The 25,383-nt window shown below is 37.8% G+C and overlaps 1 protein-coding gene across 4 annotated transcripts in view; it reads right to left on the bottom strand.

Moving 5' to 3' along the window:
* LOC132109193 (protocadherin-7-like) overlaps positions 1–15,979 on the bottom strand; it is a 109,158-nt gene extending 93,179 nt beyond the window's left edge. For all 4 annotated transcript variants that reach the window (XM_059515296.1, XM_059515295.1, XM_059515298.1 and 1 more), the window contains exon 1: positions 11,855–15,979. In XM_059515296.1, the coding sequence (XP_059371279.1) occupies positions 11,855–14,941 (3,087 nt within the window). In that variant the 5' untranslated portion in view covers positions 14,942–15,979. The remainder of the gene's footprint in view (positions 1–11,854) is intronic.
* Between the last annotated feature and the right edge of the window lie 9,404 nt (positions 15,980–25,383).

Consider the following 25,383-nt stretch of genomic DNA (forward strand, 5'->3'; position numbering starts at 1 on the left):
TTTACCCTACGGCAAACTGAGAACTAAACAATATCATATTTCTCTGTTTCAAATATGGTTTAACAGAACTAATGTCAATTAAGGGCAATTCCATCCACTTGGTGGCCTTTTTGGAAACACTCAAGCAGCTATTTTCTATCTATAGACAAGGAACAGCAGGTTCTATGAACTTATTATTAATAGAGAGATATTAATAGAGATAGACTGAAATTTTCCTTGAAGCCACAGATTTTCATCACAATCAATTGCGGTGGTCAGGGTGTAAGGCTAAAGTCCATAATTCATGTTTCATGGGCTTGTTTAATGCTTCGTTTGAAGCATTTCCAGGACACCTTTAAGATGTACAGCCCTTGAATCTCTCTTTCTTTTTTCTCTTGTTCTGTCTCTCTGAGATAACAACGTAAAAGAAAGAAAAACAATTCTGGCTAGCAAATTTGGCGTTTTGTGCCAACAGCTACAAAGCTAGCCAGGTCTGCAAGAGCTTTGCTGATTTATGTGCCGGCGTTGTAAAAGCTAGCGTGCCCCTTGCTCACAGCTAATTGAATCCACTGAATTGAGCGATCTCCAAAGCTAAAAAGACACAAATTATCAGTAGTCTTGAAAAGCACTCCCGAGGAGGGCCTCCTAAATGGACAACACACTGTGTGAGACACTGAAAAGATCTGTCACAACCATCATCCACTGGCCCTCCCACGACTTTGGCCACCGCTGCTGAGGGCAGGTGGAGAACATGACCAACATGATTTTCTCACACTGCAAACCAAAAACATTTCACAAAGTAATGTCCTTATTCGACTTCTTCATCACTTAGCGACTAGCTGCACATTTTGAGAGACATGAGCTGTTGGATGAACCTTTCAACAGCTGTCAACATGTTAACACTTTAAAATACATTTTCATTTACATAATTAATTCATTAGGTAACATGAAGTAATAATAAACAGACTTTTTACATTGTTTGCTAATCTAGGTTAATAATAATCTCTATATATACCAGTAGTGGTTAGTTTAGTTGTATTATTTTTATTTATTACATAATTGTACATTTTCATTTGTATGAATCGCTGTTAGATAATCTATTGTGAACAAATGTGAAATCTTTAAAAAATGACTTATAAGGCTCAGGCTATATGATTAAGACTAACATAATTACAACTTTGTTATTTCTTTATAATAAACTTTAAATGACACTTTTCAGGTCTCCATTGAGTATCTTTAGTGAAGGTGAAGTCTATTCCAGTGTAACACGGTTGGTGGTCTTTTGGGGGTGGTGAAAGATGGGCTGGAGTAGTGACATGCCATTACTATAGAAACAAGATGGTAGTTAAAGCCCATACATTCTACATTATCATATATACTTAGCCATTCCCACTAAACCAAATCTCTCAGGAGAGAGAAAAATAGTTCTTCTAAAGGAGTTTGGACAATAATAAGGCATCACACTGCAAATCTTTCAGGTGCACACTAAAAGTAGGAGGTATTCTTCTTATGTAGCAGCATGAGCTCATGATCTCTCCTCACACACACACATACACACACAGACACACACACACACACACACACACACACACAAACCATGTGACACATGAAAATGAGGGTCTGTCTCGAGTTCTCTAGAAGTGTCCAAGTGTTCTCTATACTAGTGCAGAAGGACTATGGGTTTAATAACTAGCAGGAGTTTTTTGGGAATAGCCCATTACAATGTCATCTATTATAGACTACAGAACGTATAGTTTGAGATGTATGGTGAGCCACAGAGGCCACCATTATACAATAGTAATCATGTACCTTTCTTTTAATAGTCCTAATTTCTTTTTTATAGCTCTGTAATACATCTAAAATGAATTTAATAATTGCTGATTAAAAATGAATTGCTTGGGAAGAAAGCCACAGTTTCTTCTTGGACTTACAGTAACTAATCTTCTTTTTCTTGTACTAATATATAGTTTTATTTATTTTTTTATTTTTTACTCTCTCTCTCTCTCTCTCTCTCTCTCTCTATATATATATATATATGTACGTGTTACTCTGATGTATTGTGTCTTTGCTGTCCTTGACAGATTTCATTTACCAACTGGCTAACAGGTCGATAATAAACATGAGCCGAGGGTGGGATGACAGTTTCTAGCACATGTGAAGCTGAGGTCTCGGGTTTTCCTGAAAGGTGTCCAAGTGTTTCTGTGACCCCAACCTTTGGAGTAAATGGATTGGAGATGGGTTGCAGAGGAAGCCTTGATTATTTCCCCACGTCCCCCAGTAAAAAAATAAGGGGAACTCAACACACTGGCACTCCGGACCTGTTATTATATTGGCGGGGCTGCTGCTGTTGAGCAGGTCTGAGAATTAGAGATCACAGGGGTCGAATGACCGGACATACACAACCTAGTGATTACAGGAGCTGCTTCGAGAATATATGGGAGGACCGGGAAGAGGAAAAGATAGAACGATCTCTCTCTTTTTATACCTCAGTCCCTTTCTTAGGTTTTAATTCAGGATAGTATCTCTGTAGAGAGCTCAGGTAGACTCCATAAATCTAGCTGGTGAAAATTAAATAGCCATAGACCCAGTCCTTGCAGAGGAATTGTTTTCTTCCCATAAAATACTTTATTAGAGAGGAGTTTGTCTGCCTCTTCCATGTTTCCTTTGTCTCTGTTCGGCGCACCAAAGCTAGAGAAACTAGTTCTTGTTTTGACTGCATCAACTGAACTCAGTCAGCTAATATTGAGATGCAAGCACTTGATATATGTATACTTGTTTTCAAAATACATTCCAGGTATTGACTTACTATACTATTGACTTACCATTGACTTAAACTAATTACACTACTATATATATATATATATATATATATATATATATATATATATATATATATATAGTACAGATAAGAAAAAAATACAAAAACTTACAGAATGTATTTTATATATATATATATATATATATATATATATATATATATATTTTTTTTTTTTTTTTTTTTTTTAAGGAACAAAGGATGTAATACATTGATTAAAAGTAACAACTATCACACTGTTACAAAAATGTATATTTTAAATAAAATACTTTTTCTTTTTTGATCATAGAAAAATATTCATAAATCATAGATAAAAAATATTAAGCAGCACAATTTTCAGTTGTGTCAGAAAATGTAATAAATGAATCACCAACATTTTTGAACGGTAGTTTACTTTACTTTAGTTTTCACATTTATAATATAAATCAATTAAAGTAAATGAGAGTGTGCTCATCCCTATTAATGCACACTTTTTAATAGCTGAGCAACTCAGAAAATGTGCCACTAAGCCTGTGTGCCATCTAGCATGCAGAAGCACACTGCACATTTGAGTTAGCATTTTCTGATAGGTGTATGGATGAAAAATGACGTGCTCATTTGTGCACCATACTTTAACAAATATAATAGTTTTGATGGGAACTGTGCCACTATTGACAATTAACTATTTAAACAGTTTATTTATTTTATCTTTAATCATAATGTGATCGTAAAATGTGGACGTTAGAGATTATAAGTAAAGAAATTTACAGATCAATGCATGTTGGAGAAGAAAATCTAGATACATCTGTTTGCAAAATTAAAACAATAATAATAAATAAATACATAAATAAATAAATACATAAATAAATAAATAAAAGTCAATACTAAAAGTCAAACGTGTCACTTATGTAACACACACACACATGTTTTGACATCCAGATCATTATTCACAGAATGAACAAGCACACTTTCATGGCATATCCCACCTTAAATCACAATATAATTCACCTAATCACCTGTCTTATTCCATACCACGGCAAGTGATGGAGGACACCAGATCACAGCGTCTGAAATTAACATGACTGAAGAGGCTCAGGGGACTCCATAATTCAGCTGATTTTATAACAGGCTCTCATAAACTCCTGAGCGTGACCTTCATTTTTCAAAGGCAGCCCTGCATTCCGTGAACTGACAAGATTTATTGGCCAGCACTAATAGCCTGGTCTCTCTTTGGTGGCCTCTCATCGATATAACGCTTCCTGGTTAGCCGTGTGAGGTGGCATGTGATAATGAATATTTTTGCAGCTTGCGAGCATTCAGGATTATGTTTTGTGATGGGAATGCACGCTCAGGCCAAAAAACAGCATTAAAAACCTTGGCACACTGCTAAAACACAAAGACAATGACATTTTTCTTTGATATTCATAGCCACCAAGACTATTTGTAGGTTTCTTACGGTTTCTGTGTCTGGAGCTTTCTTATTTTCTGCGGTCTATCGAGAATCACACACAAACACGTGCACACAGTTCCTCGCATGTAGCTAAGTGACAGTGTTCTTGTGATGGAATGGCTGAACCCTGTTGCAGCACATATTCTCTCTCTCGAATACGAACACGAAAACCCGTTCACACACACACACACACACACACACACACAGACAGAGAGAGCACCTTGGCCTTGCTCTTGCTCCTGAGATGCAATGCCACACGGCTCTCCCACAACTTGATGGATGGCCGCTGAACCTTCCCTCTCGTGCTTCATACACACACACACACACACACACACACACACACACACACACACACACACACACACACACATAATCTCATTTGGGAACAGTCTGGACACACACACACACACACACACACACACAGTAGTAATCTCTTTCTGAGGCTTGTGGAATGACAGTGTGGCAAAAGAAATGGAGTGCTATCGGTAGACTCCCGTCAGTTCTTTCCACTTCTTATTGCATTCCCTTTGAATCTATTTGACTTCAGAAGCATCTCTTCTTCATACCAATTAGGACCCGCTGATGAGGAGAAGCCTATTTTACACACATATGTAAGGCTTTGTGCATTATTTATACTGGCCCCAGTGTTTAATCTCCACTTATGCAGTCAAGAGATCACAACTCATTTAATATTTCAGACCCTCATGCCCGTGTGCTTTAAACTGAAGAAGAGCAAATGTTAAAAAGACAAATAAATGGCTGGAGACGGATTGTGTGCGTGCATGCAGGTGCATATGATTTTGTGCCTGTGGTGACAGATATGGGTTATGTCTCTTAAAACCATATGGATTTGGAAAATTATATCACACACGCAGATGTTTCACTGTGGAATGAAGTTGTCAGTCATTCTTGGTGTGTAATATTGCAGCCAATAAACATCTATCCATTCTGCTGAAGCACATTTTGATTAGACTGCAGCAGTATGTACTGTATGAGTATGTTGTGGTGTCACCCAGAGATGACACTTGTATGTTGTGTATCCTTTTTCTTACATGGAGGACAAGTATGGCAATTTCATTTGATATATATATATGATATGATATATGTACTGATAAATTATTCCAAAGGCAGACTGACAATCAATCAATCAATCAATCAATCAAGCAAATCAATCAAATCAAAATCATAAAGTGATAACTTTCTCAAGTTATAAAACTGTTTTTCATCTGATGCACCTACTCCAATAGAAGACCACATTTCACAATCCTGATAGCTAAATCATGTCCCACCCTCTCTATTAATGCATCCCATTGCATAAGTGAAATGGGTTGCAAATGTGCCAAGATGCACCACAGACCACATGAGGCCATAAACATGAACGTGGTCCTATTAAAAAAAAAAGTCATTTCAACCATCTGATCCCTGTTTGTATTCTTTGTGTTACAGTGAACTATTCCCCTGTGTTAGTTTGGAAAAATGATAAGTGGTTGTGCTTTTTAACAAGCACCACTTAAACACAGACAGGGCTGAGGCTGTGAAAACAATTGCACAAATATACACAAAACAACAGATACACACACCGAGTCAAACCAACGCATTTGTTCACTTCCCCTGACCTGAAAATAGCCAGAGAGGAAATATTGGTGAGGTGCCATTTCAGAACCATAATGATGTAAAACGTGATTAAAACAAATAATTCCGGTGCTAAATTCTGACTATACTATACTAAAATCTGAATGAGCCACGCTCAAAGTAAAATGCTGACATGCACACACCTGTGATCACAGTTCAGTTTTATATTATGATTTTATATTATTGCAGTGTTTCTATATTGCTTTACAGCAGCCCAAATGAATAGTGTTACCTATTTTGTATTTGGTTTGCTGTTGTTTTCACTTTATGAAAGCAATAAGCCACTCAAGGATGTGCATTGCCGTGGTTAAGGGCCTTTTCACTTTGCATTCTGCATAAAAACACTCCTTAACTGTGGTACAAAATCACTGTAATACAAAGCCACTCATGGCTGATTGCTTTCATAAACTCTTATTCTGACAGACACACAAACATGCACATGACAGGCAGAAAATGTAGCGCTTAAAACAAAAAACAAAAAATATTACACTACAGCAGTAAATGATACAGCTGAACGTACGTGCATGTGTGTGTGTTCTAGTCGTAATCCAGTGCAGAACTGAAGTACAGATGGGGGTTAAGCACACAGCGATGACACCGGCACTTACAATCAGCACAGCACAGCAGCAACCAATCAAGAGATAATCTCACTTTTTCCTTTTGCTTCGGCCCCATCGCTTCAATGTCGCTTTCATCGTTTTAATATGATAAATGTTACAAGTGCATCTCCATAGCTTCAATCAAGACTATTCTCATGAAGATTGAGGAACAAGAGAATATGAGAGAGAATATAATAAAGAATAAAGAGAGGTGGAATGCGACAGAGGGAGCTAGAAAAATAAAGAGTAAAAGAATGAAAGTGAATGAGAGAGACTGCAGGCACGCTCGAGCTACATCATGCTGTCAACAGGAAGCTGAAAGGATAGATTACTTACAGTAACAGAGGAAGGAATAAAATAAATTAAAGGGACGTCACTATACTACATGTAAAAGGTCAAGTGGAATCGCTACAACTGCGCTCCAAGACGAAGAAGAAGATGAATATAAAGGTGCAACTGTATTTTTGAACTAATTCTCTGAATTTACTTGGCCCTGTTCTGTATCAAATACAGCTTTCATATATCTGACTAAAGTTTCACAGGTGATTTACATTTACTGTTTTACATACGCCCGTGTCGAAAAAGGAAACGTTGACCAGACTTGCGAATGCAAATGAAGAGTTGGCCTCTGTTTTCCAAAGATGATCTCTGACAATCAGCTTTGACGTAATGATCCAGTTGTGAAGAAAATGGTTAATTATATGTTCTAGTGGTGGTAATATGGTAATTTGGAAAGTATAATATTTGCATATAGTACATACATTTCAAAACTCTCTCTTTATCTCCCAATGGAATCCACAACCATGCATGTGTGCTATCTTGAGTCACATCTGTACCTGTGACAGATTTGGTCAGCGTCGGCCATTCAGTGCTGGCATTGAGCTGACAAGCTCTCCCTAATAACACAGCAATCAAGCCTGCAGCTGATCTAATTCTGTCCTGCTCTCCATTACCCGGCAATTCTGTACCATTGCATGGCATGTTATTTAATATTACGATGATGACGTGTAGTTAATGTTATGCTTCTTGTGATGAATGGAATATACTACTGCTTGGAAATGCAGCTCGATTGCTTCATTGATGGAAGGCTCATTAATAATTAGAATGTAATATTTAAAGTTAATTTACTAGAACATAAAATATTTATTATTTAAAGGTCACATGCATGTACACACTCTTCTTTCTTTTAAATTGTAAAGCACTTTGTATTTAATCAAAATACGCTCCTGTGATTTGCGTGGATGTTTTGATGGCAGCAATACAAGGTGAGTTGCAGAAGCACACACAAATACTCATAAACAACCATGCAATCTGCATTTGCATGGCATTGCTTGTCCAAGATGAGCGGTGCTTTGGTCCACCGTGCACATGTATGTAAAGTAAACGCAAGATAGAAAGCACTGTAAAAGCTGAAACCACAACTAGTGGCAGTTCTACATTGAATTACACCCTGGGCGAGACCACCTTCATTGCACAAATCATTCATTAGAACATTTGAAAAACACACTTAAGAGAATCCAGTTATTTAACTATTACAATTACAACAAGAAACAGACTTTTTAAGATCTTCACCTCCAACACTGGCAAAAGACAATGAACACAATTCTGCACAAAATATGAAAGCATAAGGTATCAGAACTTAAAAAAAGATACACTATATACATAAATGTGCCAAAAATATATTCAATCAGATATATAAAAAATGTAACGAGCAGAGAGCAACAATAATATAAAATATTATGAATAATATGCTAATAAAATATAGAATAAATATTCTAAATAGCACAACACCATCACATAAATGTGAAAACACACTAAAGAGAATATAGTAGCAGAGGATGCTCCAAAATATTGAAATTGCAATTGCAATTGAATTGCAATTGAAATTGAAATCAAAAGACAGTAGGCTTATGTTTCATTGGTTTAAACATTAACCAATTTTTTGGGGTGGGGGGGACCCCTGTGTCTTAATTGTTTAAAGCTGCACACAAAAAGGAATGAAAGAAAGAATGCTCTTCCATCACAGACATTCGCAGCATTAAAACCATTTGAATATATAATGCAACAAATCCATAAACCAACAACTGAAAAGACTTACTAATGGTAAACAATCAGTTTCATCCTTTTTAGAGAATGCCCAAGAAATGCATTAAATGCTGAATGCTATGAAATGCCTTGATATATTACCTTTCTGGCTAGCAGGAAGGTGGTTTTATCCCACCTGCATTAAGGTAAATTAATGACAGCTTAAATGTCTCATGTGCAGCGAGACATGGAAACACCAGTGTTGTCCGGTTACCTGTCTGGGGCAAACAACACGGTGTAGTTTCTGCTATCGAGACAGAAGATGGTGTGTGTGTGCATGAAGGAGATTAGAGGGATGTGGGTAACATGAAACCAGACCACACATTTATGAGGCCACTGCACTGGATCCCTCTCAACACACACACACACACACACACACACACACACACACAGAGAGAGAGAGAGAGAGAGAGAGAGAGAGAGAGAGAGAGAGAGAGAGAACAGTAGATACCTTTCTCTAGCCTGTTAACAGGGACCTCTTTCTAGTTCCTGTCTCTTTTACCCTTTCCTCCACTGGACAGAAAAAAGGAGAGAGGATGGGGAAAAGAGAGAGCATCTCAGATGTCAGACCACAAGAACTGAAATCAAACACGGTCAAAAAGAGCCGGGTCTTTTCACACGGAGAAAAACGCTGGTAGTTTTCATGGATGACTTCACCGGAGGGAATTGTACTGCGAAGGGAAATTAATCTTGTCCAGAAAACTAGGTATTTTGAGTCAGCTACAAGACACCTTTATTAATACCACTGTACTGTATGTTCTCCTTGATTCATTTAAATGCTACATGTGTGCCGGTACAACTAGTCTAGAGAACGATGAGGTCATATAACCTGTTCTGAAACTCAGCGGTATCATATAATATAACTGATTTATTGAATTTTACCATCCAAAGTTCAATGCTAACTAAAATGACTAAGCATCTTGATTTTTAACAATAAAATGTCTTATCCTGAATTACTTACTATCCTTTAATTTTACTAAGTGGTCTTTAGATTGGAAACTGAAAAATGTCTTTTTGGCCAAAGACACATTATGTCCAACAATTTTACTGCTTTTTAATCAGCACCCTCTATGGACCCCGTTCCCTCCCTCCATCCCTCCACCCATCCCCTACACACACAAATGAATCAATATATTAATAATTAGGCCTAGATACAAATTCTATTGATCGGCATAATTATTCACAATTACAATATTGAAGGAAATAGTCAACAAGTATGTGTTTTGTCTATTTCGTGTAGCCCTGTCACACAGCTGTAATTAAACTTTACTTCAGTATGACACTCATCAAAAATCAGTGTTTCATCAAGAATTAGTGGATTGAGTCCATTATGAGGGTGCCGGAGACATTTGCCCTTCACGATGAGTGACAGAGAAAGAAAGAGACTGGGAGTAAATACAGATAAAAAAATTAAATAAAAAAAACTTCCTATTAAGAACATTTTAATGACTTCTCTTTATATAGTATTTGATATAGACTATTGTGCTATCTTCATGTGAATTTGCAAGGGCATGTTGGCTACTGATAACGTTCAATATAATATCTAAAGAGCCCCTCTTAAAATGTCAGCAGTAATGACACTGGACTTGATTTTGCCTTTTGACAAAGATGCTGTAATTGCTAGTAATAGTTTAGAACTATTTTGCTCGGCACCCTGTGAAAGTCTGCTGCATTTGCATGGACAAACAAATGGACTACAGCTTTTAAATAAAAAGCAAATAAATTATTATCTAAACTGTGTACTTTGACACACAATTCATGTGCTGGGGCCAAAGAAAAAACAAATGGAGGGTGTGCTTAAATATGCATGAGATGTCCGAAAGAAACATGGGCAACAGTACTGCTTTTGCTGAGAAGTGCAGATGCCTGAACACAGCACATCAGAGGGCTGTTCAAGAGGGTAGGAGAAAGAGGAGATATGAAAGAAAGACAGGACAGAGTTGTCAACAAAAAAGGGAATCTGTGCAAGGAGACATAATTTGTGAGTAAGGAAAAAATAATAGAATGAGAAAAAAGAAACAAGTGGGATATTGGAAAGAAGCAGCAGGCATAAAAATGGATAGATGAGAGTAGATGTTCTTAAATACACAGTGTGTGTGTGTGTGGGGGGGGTAGATATATAAGGAAGAAAATTCTATAAAATGAGAGAAGGTATGTTAGACAGAGAAAAGGCTATCTTGTGGCTTGTGTTTAGAAAGGGCATTGTTCTGGAATGCAAGGGAGGACACTATTTACGCCATGTTAGATAGGAATCAATAATGCATTAACCACCTTAGAAAACACAAGAAACGACAGGGCAAATGTTCTTTTCCTGGTAAATCTGGACAATGAAAGGGCTGACTTTCTTTTTAAATTAACCTCACCTAGCACTGTAGTGCTCCACAGGACAGGGAACAATAATAATATCTATTTATTATTTCTCACAGGTGTCTAAGAACTTACAGAGTTTTGCTGTAACAGGGCATTTTATGCTTTAAATAATGGCATAAACAACAAGAGTACAAGAAGTATACAGTAAAAAAAAAAAAAAAAAAAAAAAAAAAAAAAATATGTATATATATATATATATATATATGATAAGAGAATGTGAGATGAGAGAGAGAGAGAGAGAGAGAGAGATGAGGCCAGATTGCACTGCTAGGTGTCACTGAATTGGTCCAGACACACAAGAGCACAGGAATGTTAAATGTGACCTCCCGCCCAGATGTTCCCAGTCCATTCGGATAAGCACGTTAAAACATGACACCACCACTAACATTCCACTTTTATCAATCATTTTCCTCTATCCTACCTTTCTCCCAGTAAGAGAAAGAAGTAACCATGTTTTGATAAAAGATGTTTTGATAAAAGATGGAGGCTGTGCTCCAGCTGTACATTTACTGCTGAGACGGAATAGCTGTGAACTAGAGCCATATGTGATCACATTCGATCTCCATACGCACACACACACACAGACAAAGGTCACCAACGCTAACACCCGCGTCTGCTCAACAACTACACTACAAAACACGCAAATGTGTCCACAGTGTGGCCTCGGCACCCCAGGTGGTCTGGCGGATATGATATCCCTGACTGAAGAATGCCTCCATGTCGCTTTTAGCATTACAGTACATCTAAATGGCACTCTGAGGCGAAGCAGGTCGATACAGGGAAACAGAAGCATTGGCTAAAAATACATATATCCAGTATGATAGTATTACAGTGTAGGCTGAATAGTGTTGGTGTTTATAGTCATTCAGATAAAGCTTGAAGATTTAGGTATAAAACATGCGATTGATATCATAGATTAAAAATGGTAAAATGTGTTGTTCTTACCTGTTTGTTGTACTTGTTGATGGTTTGGCTGCTGTACTCAGAACAGTGGTCTGATCCGATGGATATGTTATCTCCAGTGCCGACAAATGTGTTGGCTGGCGGAAGGTCCTGAACAGCCTGGTGTTTTTTTCCTGATGTTGGCGACTGAGGGTGCAGTTCAACGGTGGGCAAGGGTGAACTGGACTTGTAATGGCGGGCAAGATCTGGGCTTCCAGGGCCACCGTTGACGGACCTATAGCAGCCCATTCCTGGACTATCTGACAGTTTCTCATTTACGCCATCGTAGCGCTGTATATTTGGCTTGGATGCCTCGACTGTGACGATGCTGCTATATAAAGGCTGTTTAGACTTTTTCTTATTCTTGTCTTTCTTGGGTTTCTTGCCTTTATCATGTTGCTGAGGAGTGAAGAAGTCCTCATGGTCTTTCTTTCCAGCCTCGTAGCCGTTCTTGTTCTTGGGACGACAGTAGCGGGCCATGACGACTACCAGGATGATAAGAATCACCGTCATGATGCCTGACACAACTCCTATGGCGATGCTCAGCCGTTGCTTTCCCAAGTCATAGTTAGGGTCTCCTGCAATGTCAGCATTGAGTGGCGTACCAAGACTTTTGGCAACTTGCGCCTCTACAATAGTGGAGTTGGAAAGCGTTTCGTTGATGTAGATGTGAACCAATGTGGTGGTGCTTTGAGATGGAACCCCGCTGTCATTCACTTGCACAACCAGTCGATGAAGGCCAAAATGTGTTTGCTCTAGTTTGCCAACTAACATAATCACACCAGTCCATGCATTAATTTCAAACAACTTAAATGGATTGCCGCCCACTATTCTGTAGCTGAGGTTAGCATTAACACCTGTGTCTGTATCAGTAGCCGAGACAGTCCTGACCACTGTCCTTATGTTGCTAGAAGGAGGAAGCAGCGTGTATGAGCTATTCATTGGAAAAGTGACAGTGGGGGGATTGTCATTTACATCCATTACAGAGAGAGACACCGTGGCTGTAGCTGACCGGGGTGGATCACCTCCATCAACAGCTTTGACATGGAATGAATAAGTGTTTTTTTGCTCACGGTCAAAAGCCTTGTTTGAGAAGATGGTACCTGTGTTGTTGTCAATAGAGAAAATGTCTTCTTCTTCCTCAATATATAGACTCATGTCTGCATTTTGTCCTTTGTCGGCATCCATGACTGTTATCATGCCAACAGGGCTGTTGGGTTGCAGGTTTTCCTGTATATAGAAAGTGAACACATCCTGCATGAACTTTGGCTCGTTGTCATTTTTATCCGCCACCAGGACTACCACAGTGGCCGAGCCCTGCAGAACAGGCATGCCTTTGTCTTTGGCGATAACTTTGAACTCATATCGTTCCATCTGCTCCCTGTCAAGTATGGTGTTAACACAGATATCACCAGTCTCTGCATCAATGGAAAATACTCCGTTAACAGCGGAGTCCAGTGAGTAAGAGATTTCTGCATTTTTGCCACTATCTGCATCTAAGGCCACTACTGTGACGACACGCTCACCGGGAGCATTGTTTTCAGGAAATGAGACTTCTACTGTGCTTTTGCTAAAAACTGGTGGATTGTCATTCATGTCCCCAACTTTCACTATAAGTGAATTGTTGCTAGAAAGACTAGGGCTCCCAGAGTCAACAGCAACGATGACCACATTATACTCCTGCACTGCTTCATAATCAAGTAGTGCTGACGTATGGAGAAAGTACTTCTTTTTATTCATTTCACCCTCAACCTCACTAGCAGGTTTGAGCTGAAACGGAACATCTCCCACTACGGTGCACGTCACTATACCGTTTGGTCCTTTATCTCGGTCTGAAACTTGGACCAGAGCGATGGGTGTATCAACAATCACGTCCTCTGCCACATTGGCCACACCGTCTTTGAGAAAAATGCGTCCGATTTTTCGGATATCTATATTGGGGACGTTGTCATTTTCATCTTTGATGTTGATGATCACTGTCGCTTTGTCAGTCTTAGGAGGCTGTCCACGATCACGTGCCATGACTGTGAAGCGAAGCTGGCTCACATCTTCACGGTCAATTCTGTGCAAAACACTGAGCCAGCCAGTGCTCTCGTCGAGCCGCAGCAGTCGTCGCACTGACTCTGTGGCTGCTCCAAAGACATATTCAATCTGTCCATTCACTCCGACATCAGTGTCGCCCGCTTTTAGCTGGAGTATGGGGGCACCTGGGGAGCTGTTTTCTGGCAGGTCTGCCTCATAAACACTCTTTTCAAAGCGTGGGGTGTTATCATTTACATCTGTGATCATCACCCTAAGAATGGCTTGGGAGGAGCGTGGGGGGTCACCCCCATCTCTGACACGCAGAGTCAGCTCATAGGAGTCACGCTGCTCTCTGTCCAGCGCTCCTTTGATAAGTAGCTGCGGCTGCTTCTCGCCGTCTGTTGTGTCAGCAACTTGAAGTTCAAAGACGCTGCTACGGCTCGCCCCCTCGTCGAACCTCCGTTTGCCCGTGTGAGTGTCAACACTGCCGGAGCCGGAAGTGCCGATCCGTCTGACAGAGCTCTCGCCGTTGTCCTGAATCAACTCGTAGCGCTCAATTCCATTCCGACCGAAATCTCTGTCGGTGGCCGTGGGCAATAGATAAAGTGTGCCAATGGGTCTGTTCTCCTCAACGGAGAGCGTCAGAACAGGTGAAGGGAAAGACGGCGTGTTGTCGTTTATGTCTAAAATAATCACTTTGCCCTCGAAGAGATCAACCCAGCTCTGCGCGGGTCCTATCACGGACACTTCGAAATCTATAAAACATTCGTTCTCATCAAAAATCATTTGACACTGCGGCAGCTTTTCGCGGTCTATGCGCCGCTCGTTCGTGCTCAGGTCTCCGGTCATGTTATCGATTTTGAAGTACTCGGAGCCAGACTCTAAGGTAAAAGTCACATCCATGCCAGCCATGATGCCAAGGTCCGCGGCTACATTACCTACCCGGACATCGGCAGGACCCTCCTCAGCCAGGCGGTACCGGAGCACTTGCTTGGCTGCGGGCTGACTCAGCAGCTGCAGAATAAGAAAGCAGTAGCTTAAATAGTCCACAATGCCTGTAGTTCTCATTGCTACTCGAGGGTTTTCCGGCAAAATTGAACGTTAATTTTGTTTAACAGCTTTTTCACCTTCTTCTCGCTTTTTTGAAAGCGCCTGTTTCTCACTGCTTGCGTTTTCTCCGCGGTTACCAAACTCAGACAGAATAGCACATATCTGTTATCTTTGCCTCCTCTCAGACTAGGTTTGCGCTATTCCCTTTGCATTTATTTATCACTCAAAATATGCATAACACTGATAGAAAATCTTAACAAATTAATTCAATATTAAGCTTGAAATAAGCATGCCAGAAATTACTTGCTGAGACTATTCCGTCTTTGCCATGACATCGCCGAGTCTTTTCATTAAAACAGCGAAGATATTCAATCCATTGCGCAATCGATTCTTTTAAATCCAGTCTTTCCAGATGCGACCTCTCCGCTCCAGATGATATCCCACAATACGGAATAGAAACTGAAATATCAGAACTTCATGTGCTATTGATATAAGGCGCAAATGATCTGTCCTCTCCGTGTGCGTAGATTTCTCTAGTCCTCTCTGCGTCTAAGAGTTCTCTCACTTGCACAAGAGAAGAAAAAAGAAAAGAAAAAGAAAAGAAAGAAATCTCTGCAGTGCCACTGTGCCGTTCAGCGTTAAGGCAAAATGAAAAACTGAGCAACCACGGAGTTATAATCCTGGCAGAGATGCTAGGAATGTGGTATTCAAATTCCAGCGCGAGGACGGTCCCTCTGTCCAGCGCGCGCCTCTCACCTGCAGCAGAAGCGCGTCTCTGCCGCACTCTGCGCGCGTCTCTCTCTCTCTCTCTTTCCCTCACTCTCTCTCTCTCTCTCTCCACCCACTTCGTGCTGCTCTCCCTGTGCGACAAACAAAGCTCAACTTGATCGCTTAGGTCTACTGTTTGAGGAGGGTCTCTTCTTGTTGCTTCGTCTGGGCATTTCATTGCAAAATAGTTCATAAATAATTTACTGTCCAGACATGCTTTCCAAAAGGGGTTTGACATTTTAAACAGGGGAATTACATCTTTGCTGTGGTTGGCGTCGTGCAAATCAAAACCGGTTAGCCAACCGTCAGCTATCTAAAGATGTTTCAAAACTGTTTACGATGTACAAATCTATATTAAAGTGATAAAAAATGGCAGTACCGTTTAAGATGCAATTCACGATACTGAGCGTAACGGGATTGCTGCTATGGTTACATCTTATTCAAACAAAACTTCTATGCGTCTATTTAGCACATTTTGTATTTGGTCTAACTTTGGGGAAACATATATTATTGTACGTAAATGCTTGCTTTTAGGTCAATAACTGGCATACCCTGTCATATATAGCTGGTGTGCGTGGTTTAATGTAGAAGGTGATATTTTCGATATTTATGTAGTTCGTTTAAGAAAATATCACCGTGAAATGCAATGAAATGCCCAGACGAAGCAACAAGAAGAGACCCTCCTCAAATATATACACATATATATATATATATACATATATACCCCATCACTCTCCTTCTTGGTCAAATAGCCCTTGATGCCTTCGTGTGTCTCTACAACTTTCATACTCATGAAAATAAAGAAAACTCTTTGAATGAGAAGGTTTTGGTCTGTACTGTATATATATATATATATATATATATATATATATATATATATATATATATATATATATATATATATATATATATATATAATAGGCTTACCCTTAAAATACATGATTCGACTGCTATAACCAAGATAATTTTATTCGGTAGGATTGTAAAAAAAAAAGAAGTAAATAAAAAAAATAACCATGGTTTTGCTACACTAACCATAGTTTAACCATGGTATTTGCAGTAACAGTGGTTATACAAATTTTAATCTATAGGCTACACCAAAAAATAAAAATAATAAAAAATAAAATAAAATAAAATTAAAATAAATAAATAAATAAATAAATAAATAAATAAATAAATAAATAAATAAATAAATAAATAAATAATAATTTCGTAAGGGCCGACCTGTTAGAATATAGTGTGTTCGTTTGTGGTGAGATTTTTTCTTCGTCACGAGAGCTCAGCTCTTCTACTCAACCTCTACCCTTTTTTTTTTTTTTGCGTAGAGAAAGCACCACGGACAGCGAAGCTCGGAAGACTCACCGGAGTGAAGCAGTGAGAGAGCGAGTGCGGTGACTCTCCGTGACCAGAACTCCGATAGAAACCATCAATGCACAGCGCTTTTATATACCTTTTAGTTCGTATTCGCGTTCCCGTTTGGTGCTGTAGCAAATGCATTTCATCCGTAAACACTTATTCAAGGCAGGACATTCTAACTGTACCCCCCCCCCCCCCCCCACACACACACACACACACAACGGCGAGGCGGGTTTTAATGGGATATGTGTGCGGTTTTTGCCCATCTAAAGTGTGACTGAAAGGGCTGAGCTGACTGTACCCCAGCGCGCGGTGACTGGACCGGAGAGCTGCTGCCTGCAGAAGGAAGCCGAGCAATCCATGATCTGAACAGAGCGCCAAATGTCGCTACACAGCGCCCTCTGTTGTCCTCTTATTATTATACTGAGAAAATTAGTCATTACTGCGTATATGTTGAGGTGGAGCTGTAGTATGTGTAAAGCGGGGTTTTCCTGACATATCTGCATAGGCTGACACTCTTTCAATATGTGAGTCAAATTCTGCCACCATTTTCACTCCTATTCCCTACAGTCCGTTTCTCATTTAAAAGTACCGTCACTCATTAGGACGTTAATGACATTTGAAATGAGTGCTTTCAAAAGCCACTAGAGGGTGTTACCCTTTTTAGTCTGGAGTGCACGAAAGTTTAGAGGTCAACGTTTTAATATAGACTAGAGTCATTAATTTGTAGGCTCCTCTCAGGTGGATATTTCAGGTTGAAATAGATTATTTTGTTTATAGGGTCCTGTTCACCTAAATGATATTCATTGTCTATACTGACTTTAACACAGCTAAAATATGTAAAGTGCACAATTAATACAATTCGCAAGCATGTAGGAGTGATACTCTGATGAAATTAGGCCTACTGTTAACCTACAGTATGAGACAATATTTGACAACAATATTAATATAAACACTTTCTGATTCATGTTCTAATTCTTATCTGCCAAATATGGGCAAATTTGTGTCAGCAAACATGAACATTAGTTCTAAGTCAAAACAATTTGAAAAGGATAGACATTTTACTGGATCATACATTATTAAATATAACACAAATACATCCTAAAAAAATTACCTCAGAATTGAATCAGCACTTCTGTAAGCAGAGTGCTGGGCAGTGTACTGTGTATAAGCAGTACATTCATTTCCGTTCAGTGAGGCCTGGCTCGAATAAGCAGAAAATAGTACGGAGGACATAAGAAGAAAAAAAAAACCTAACTGTAAGAAAAACAGGTAAAGCATTAATGATGAGTCTACATTATGCAAACCATGAGTGTTTTTTTAATTTGGCAGTAGTTAACAGTTCTTAGTTTGTACAAGATAACAAGGAGGCGGGGGGGGGGGGGGGGGGGGCTGGATGGGGTGCAGAGAAAAACAGAATCATGTCTGTGAATGATTGATAATAAAGTGCCAAATCTCATAGAGTGAGAGCGGTAGTGAGAAACAGTGACAAGAATAACTCTGCTTCCACACATTATATTGCAGAGGTGCCACTGAAAGGTGTCACAGTAACTTTTACAAATGTGATGGAAACTGTTCCGAGGAGGTTTTATGCGCTGATTGTAAAGGCTACATCTAATCTAGAGTGACACAGGTGGAATCAGGTGTTTGGACCGTGCATTGCAGTTAATGAATGTTTCCACAAAGCATACAAAAAAATAGGTAACAAACCTATAAGAGGGTTGAGATCTTTGTCATACCTGCTCAGAAACAACTTTGTGGTAATTAGTCAGTAATTTCTCCTGCACTGCTAAAAAGTTAAACTTCAAATAAAAGGCGGCAACTAAGGAAAAAGCATTTGTTTCAGCATCATAGCTTTGATGGAACAGATATGATATTTTGTGGTCATTTCAAATGGGATCATCAACCGGCAGATTGGAAACTAATTAGTTGAGCATCGTTCCACATGAAAGCTTCATTTTTATCTGGGATCTGTCATGTGCTTTGCCAAACAACCATAACAACCCTGCCAGCAACAAACACACCCGCACCCCTCTGTGTCGTTCCCCTTTTGTTTACTGCAGTCTAGTTAGATGAGGTGTGTGGGCAGTAGCTTACACCTGCTGATTGTTTGGACTTTGTAGAACAGCAGCACCAGTCTTAATCTCTGCAGGCCAGCAAAACGAAACCGCCAGAACCTGTATGGTGCTTCTGCTGAGTTAAGAGACATTGACCACCTCTGTGAAGAAGACTTGTTCGCTCTTACATTATTAGGAGTAGACTTGCTCTTTATCAAGCAGCTAGAGGACCTAGAGAAACATCACTACACAAAATAAAAAGGGATTACTGTGCTATATTCTTACAGATCTATTTTTTTTCCTTTAAAACCAATTAAAATATGCAAAGGGTCTATATGGCATATTGTGTCATTGATTCATATTTCAGACACAGAAATTTGAATCACATTTTAAATTGTATATTTTAGTGCCATAATCAGTAATACCACATGATAGATTGTCGCAACAAATGATAATGGGTTAAATAGTTGTCAGGCACACCAAACTTGACAAGAGCACATGGCAAGGGAATTAACCCACACCACATGCTCACAAGGAAAGATGCAAACATGGAGCATATGCATAAACACCAAAACCAACACTGAACTAGACAGAAGTGTCAGTGCATGCCCCAGACAAAAAAGAAACAGGAGAGCACACAGCCACCCAGACACCAGAACTAAACACTAACATAACCCCAAATATGACAGAGCAAAGTGACAAGATCCTGACATCCTGAATAAATAACCCTAAAGGAACACAATCAGTTCCGTCAAAGAAACACAATTAACATTTTTTAACACTTATGAAAATTCCCCAAAACAGAAACATTTCAGAGAACAACTCAAATTCAAGTTCAATAAAGGTCATGTATTTCAAATTCATTGAATAAAAAAATAAATTATAAATTTATAATTATATATAATATATGGAAAGAAAAGTAGTTACTAAAATGTGACCTTGAGTAAAGTACTTTTCCCTGATTTGTAAAGTAATTTTAGTGCAAATTCTACAGACTCTGAAGACACTTAAATAAATCATTAAAGTCTGCTTTTAAAACATATACACATATGTTGGATGGTTTTAAACTGTGGAGCTTAAGTGTGCTTGAAATAAAACCTCACGAACAGAGTGCAATAAATTAGTTTCATAGCTCATTACTGTGACACTGAAGGGAAATATGTGCCCTTTCCGAGGCTGGAGAAGGCACTGAAAACAATCCAGATTTCGAAATTCTCTCTCCAATGGCCCCGCAGCTATGACTATTTATAACTACAAATGTTCCTCCCAGTTTGCTTGGCCATCAAGTTTGTCCCATTGGAGAATCTTAGACCCTCATAAGCCAGATATACAGTGACGCTGCTCTTTCATGATACAAAAGATGGAAGACACAGAGTGAAACAGCTGAGAGGATGGCTTTGTGGAAATCTTCATTAATTCAGCTGACGGCTTTGTGCTGTAGATCTTAACATGGCCGCATGCAAATCTTTGGCACTGAGTCATTTGAGAGCTTTATTCTGTGATTTGTAAAACACATTGCTCATTTCAGTGACTCAGCCATTGAAGTAATTTGTGTTATGTCAGCTGATATGTCATGGTTTAGTCAAAGAGAGCAAAGTATGAAAAATCACTAGCCTTTTAAAATCACCCTTGACTTGAAGTGTACTATTCTTTTCTAAAAATATTGCTGCAATTTACAGTGTGCGTTATGCTAGTAAAACTGTATTAATTAAAGCTATGAATAAGTCGATGTTTCACTCTTAGATATGCCAAAGATATGCGTCTGAAATCAAAAAGATACTTATTCATAACGTGTGGCGATGCATCATCGTCATCACAACATGTGGTGTAGAGGGAGTTGGTGAGAACGAATATGAGGCAGGGGTGAAAGATAGACAGAAAGAGCATGTGAGAAAGAACGAGGCAGAGAGAAAGTGTGCATGAACGAGAGGGCGGCTTAAAGAACATCAATGTGTCAAAGTCACACAATCTGCAGGACCTCATGGGATCAACAAAGACTAGTTCACCAGCTTATGCGATGTGTTATTGTGATGCTCGTAGCAGAATGCTAAGAAAGAAAGATGTGACACCTGCTATGTTCAGTTATTAGTTTAATAGTTACACAACAACAGAAGCCTCCTCGTCTCCTTTCACATAGATAAGAAATTATTTTTCGTCTTTTTCGAGGTAACCATTCGAGCCTGTCAGCTTCATTTAAGTGTGCCATCCAGCCTGCTTTTGGATAAGACAAACAGTTTAAGAGAAATGTTCAAATTTAGCCAACATATACAATACTGTAAAGTTTGGGGTCAGTGAGAATTGTATTTAAAATAATTTCACACTTTTATTCACCTATTGGACTGAACTGATGAAAAGTGGCATTGGAGACATATATAATGTTACAAAAGATTTCTATTTCAAAGAAATGCTTTTTATTCATCAGTAAATCTTAAAAAAGTATCATGGTTTGCACAAAATAGATTTATCAGCACAACTGTTTTCAAAACTGATAATAAGCATATTAGAATTTCTGAAGGATCACATAACACTGAAGACTGCAGCAATACAAGTAAAGTTTTGTAAAACTCTAGAATATAAGATATTGTTCTTATGTTTGCCAAACGATCTTAAAGCAGTTGTTTTATTTTGTTATATTGTCACAAATAATTTTATTTGTAAAGAAAGGTTATTTATTTATTATTATTATTTATTATTATTATTTTTTTTTTTACTTTATCAAGGAAAATGGATAACAGTTTTCACACACACAAAAAAAATAAATTAAATAAAAATAAAATAAATAAAAAATATGAAGCATGTTTTCAGCATTGATAATAACAATAAATGATTATTAAGAACCAAGTCAGAATTGATCAGAATTTGGGAAGTAAAATGGTCAGTAGTAAGTGTTTAATTCTGGACAACATCATGAAATGTGTCACAGTGGAAACTGAGATTGAAAAATCAAAAAATGCCATAATAAGCTGTGTGTATCAAAAACCAGGGTCTTGTATCGAAAAGTTTCAGGAAATAATGATTGATTTGTATGAGGATATAAGTAGTAAAATGGTCTTTGTCTGTGGGGATTTTAATTTTGATCTGCTCAATCCTCAAAAACAAAACACTTTTACAGAATTTATTCATTCCATGTACAGTTTATGCTTGTATCCATCCATAACAAGACCAACTCGAATAACAAAATCCAGTGCAACTCTGATTGACAACATATTCACTAATGTTCTAGAAAGTGAAATAATAAGTGGAGTTTTAATTACTGATATATCTGACCCTCTACCAGTTTTTACAGTAATAAAAAGAGTGTTTAAATCAGTAAAAGAAAACAAAAAAAATAATAGTAAAAAGGTTAAAATCTCAAGAGGCTATTTCCAGATTTAAGAATGAACTAAGGGAACAAAGTTGGGATAATGTAGACGATGTAAATAATGCATATGATACATTTATCAAAATCTTGATTACTTTGTATGAAAAACACTTCCCTCTAGTTAATAAAGTTATGAACCATTGATTTACAGGAAAGCCCTGGTTTACGAGGGGAATTCAAAAAGCATGTAAGATGAAGAATAAACTGTACAAAGACTTCTTGTACAGAATGTACATACAAACAATATAAGAACAGATTAACTACTATTATAAGATTAAGTAAAATTAATTATTATGGTGCTCTTTTGGAGAAAAATTAAATTAATATAAAAAATACTTGGAGTGCTTTAAACAAACTAATCAAAAAGGGAAATCAAAATGCTGACATTCCAACTGAATTTCTAATAAACGATAGAACTTTGATCAATCAATCTGATGAAATTGCAAATCAGTTTAATCAATATTTCATTAATATTGGCCCTAAATTGGCTAAAGAAATAGTCAACACTAATCAGATGGATGTTTTGAGTAAAATACCAAACACTGATAAAACTATATTTATTCAAGCCACTGATGAAAAATGAAATAATTTCAGTTGTCAAAAACTGCAAGACTAAGATGTCAGCAGACTGGAATGGACTAGATATGTCAGTATTAAAAGATATTAGTGAATGTGTTGTAAAACCAATTGCTTACATTTTTAATCTTTCTTTACAATCGGGGGAATTTCCAGAAGGAATGAAGATTGCGAAAGTGATTCCTATTCACAAGACTGGTGATAAACAGAAATTCACGAATTATAGACCTATTTCCATTATTTCACAGTTTTCCAAGATCCTGGAGAAGATATTCCATAAAAGATTATTCAGTTATGTAGATAAGCAAAATATTCTTTGTGAACAGCAGTATGTTTTTAGACTTGATAGGACCACTACCTTAGCATTAGTGGACCTTGTAGAAAAAATATCAAATGCTTATAGCCAATAAACAATATGCTGTCGGTGTGTTCCTAGATCTAACCAAAGCTTTTGATACAGTGAATCATGAATTGTTACTTCAAAAACTGTACAGATATAGGATTAGAGGAGTGGCCTTTTCTTGGCTCCAGACTTATCTGAAGAATAGATCACAGTATGTCCACACCAATGGCAATGATTCCCAGCTGCTGACAAATACCTGCGGGTTGCCACAGGGGTCCGTGTTGGGTCCGTTTTTGTTTCTTATGTATATAAACGATCTTTGTTTAGTTTCAAAAACATCAAACCTTATTTTATTTGCTGATGACACCAGCATGCTTAGTTTTGGTAAAAATTTAGAAGCATTGATAGATATAGTAGAAAAACAATTATAATTGTTAAAGAAGTGATTTGATTCTAATAAGTTAACCCTTAATTTAAATAAAACCAAATTTATAGTTTTTGGAAATCGTGCCATTGATGTGGGTATAAATTTAAGAATAAATGATACTGAGATAGAACGAGTGAATGAAATAACATTTCTTGGAGTATTTTTACAAAATAAGCTTAGCTGGAAGCCCCATATAAACTACATCAAGGCAAAGTTGTGTAAATCTCTTGCAATAATATCCAAAGTTAAAGAACTTTTAAATGAAAAAAAATTCTATATTTTATACTGTTCCCTGGTTCTCCCGTACATGACCTATGGCCTAGAAGTTTGGGGAAACACTTATAAAACCAATTTTAATCCAATAAGTATCATTCAAAAAAGAGCTATCCGCATTGCGAATAAAGTGGATTACAGGGCCCATACAAATGAGCTCTTCATTAAACTAAAAGCACTAAAATTGAAGGATTTGGTCGAGTTTAAAACAGCACAATTTATGTATAATATAAGCCATAATAGGTCACCAGTGCCTATCCAGGGATTGTTCCAAAAACTAGATTGTGTTTATAATTTCCGAAAGGAAGAAATGTTTCAAAAAACATATGTGAGAACGAGTGCAAAGCAGCATTGTATTTCTTTTGTTGGGATTAATGTCTGGAGTAAGTTGGACCAAGCGCTAAAAGACTGTAAAATCTTAATTCAATTTAAAATTCTTTTGAAGAAATCAATTATAAAACATACATTGAGAATGAATGCTAAAGATGTAAATGGATGCTGGGGATGTTGATGATGTTTTTTTTTTCTCCATGTATAAGACATTGGCAGCTTTACTGATTATGTTTCGTAAATGCACTGGGATAGGCGCAATAAGCTTTTGCTTTTGCCTATTCCATTTCAGACTTTATGTTGATTTATGTGATCATTTGTTTAATGTTTAAATGTCTGAATAAAATTAATCTGAAGTCAACATATTAGAATGATTTCTGAAGGATCATGTGACCTTGAAGACTGGAGTAATGACTGCTGAAAATTCAGCTTTGACATCAAAGGAATAAATTATGTTTTAAAATACAATCGTAAGAAAACAGTTTTATTGTCACACAACAGAAGGATGCAGACAAGTAAGCTGTATAAAACAGAGTTTATTGAACACAAGCACAGAACTGGTCAGGAGTGCAGACTGATGAGTAGATGACAATATGCAGAATGTATGTAGACTTAGTTTGTAATAATAGTAATGACTCTCTTACAGGAGAAGAGATCCGATGCAGACAAAGGGCAGATGACAGAATACAGGAAAGGAAACCCGGCTAGTAATAATATTTCACAGTTTACTCATTTTAGCATGGTTAGTTTTACTGTATTTTTGAACAAATAAATGCAGGCTTGATGAGAATACTTGGTGAGACTTCTTCCAAAAACAGTCTTACCAGCCCCAAACTTGGTGGAGTGTAAATAAAATCAAAATTACTGAATTTCAAAAAACCCTCTAAAATTAAATACACGTTTAATACACATTTCCTAAAACAACGTCAGAACTTGCCCCCATTTCTGTGTCTTCTCTGTCTTTGTGAA

Source organism: Carassius carassius, chromosome 2 (assembly GCF_963082965.1).
Source record: "Carassius carassius chromosome 2, fCarCar2.1, whole genome shotgun sequence".
Taxonomy (NCBI): Eukaryota; Metazoa; Chordata; class Actinopteri; order Cypriniformes; family Cyprinidae; genus Carassius; species Carassius carassius.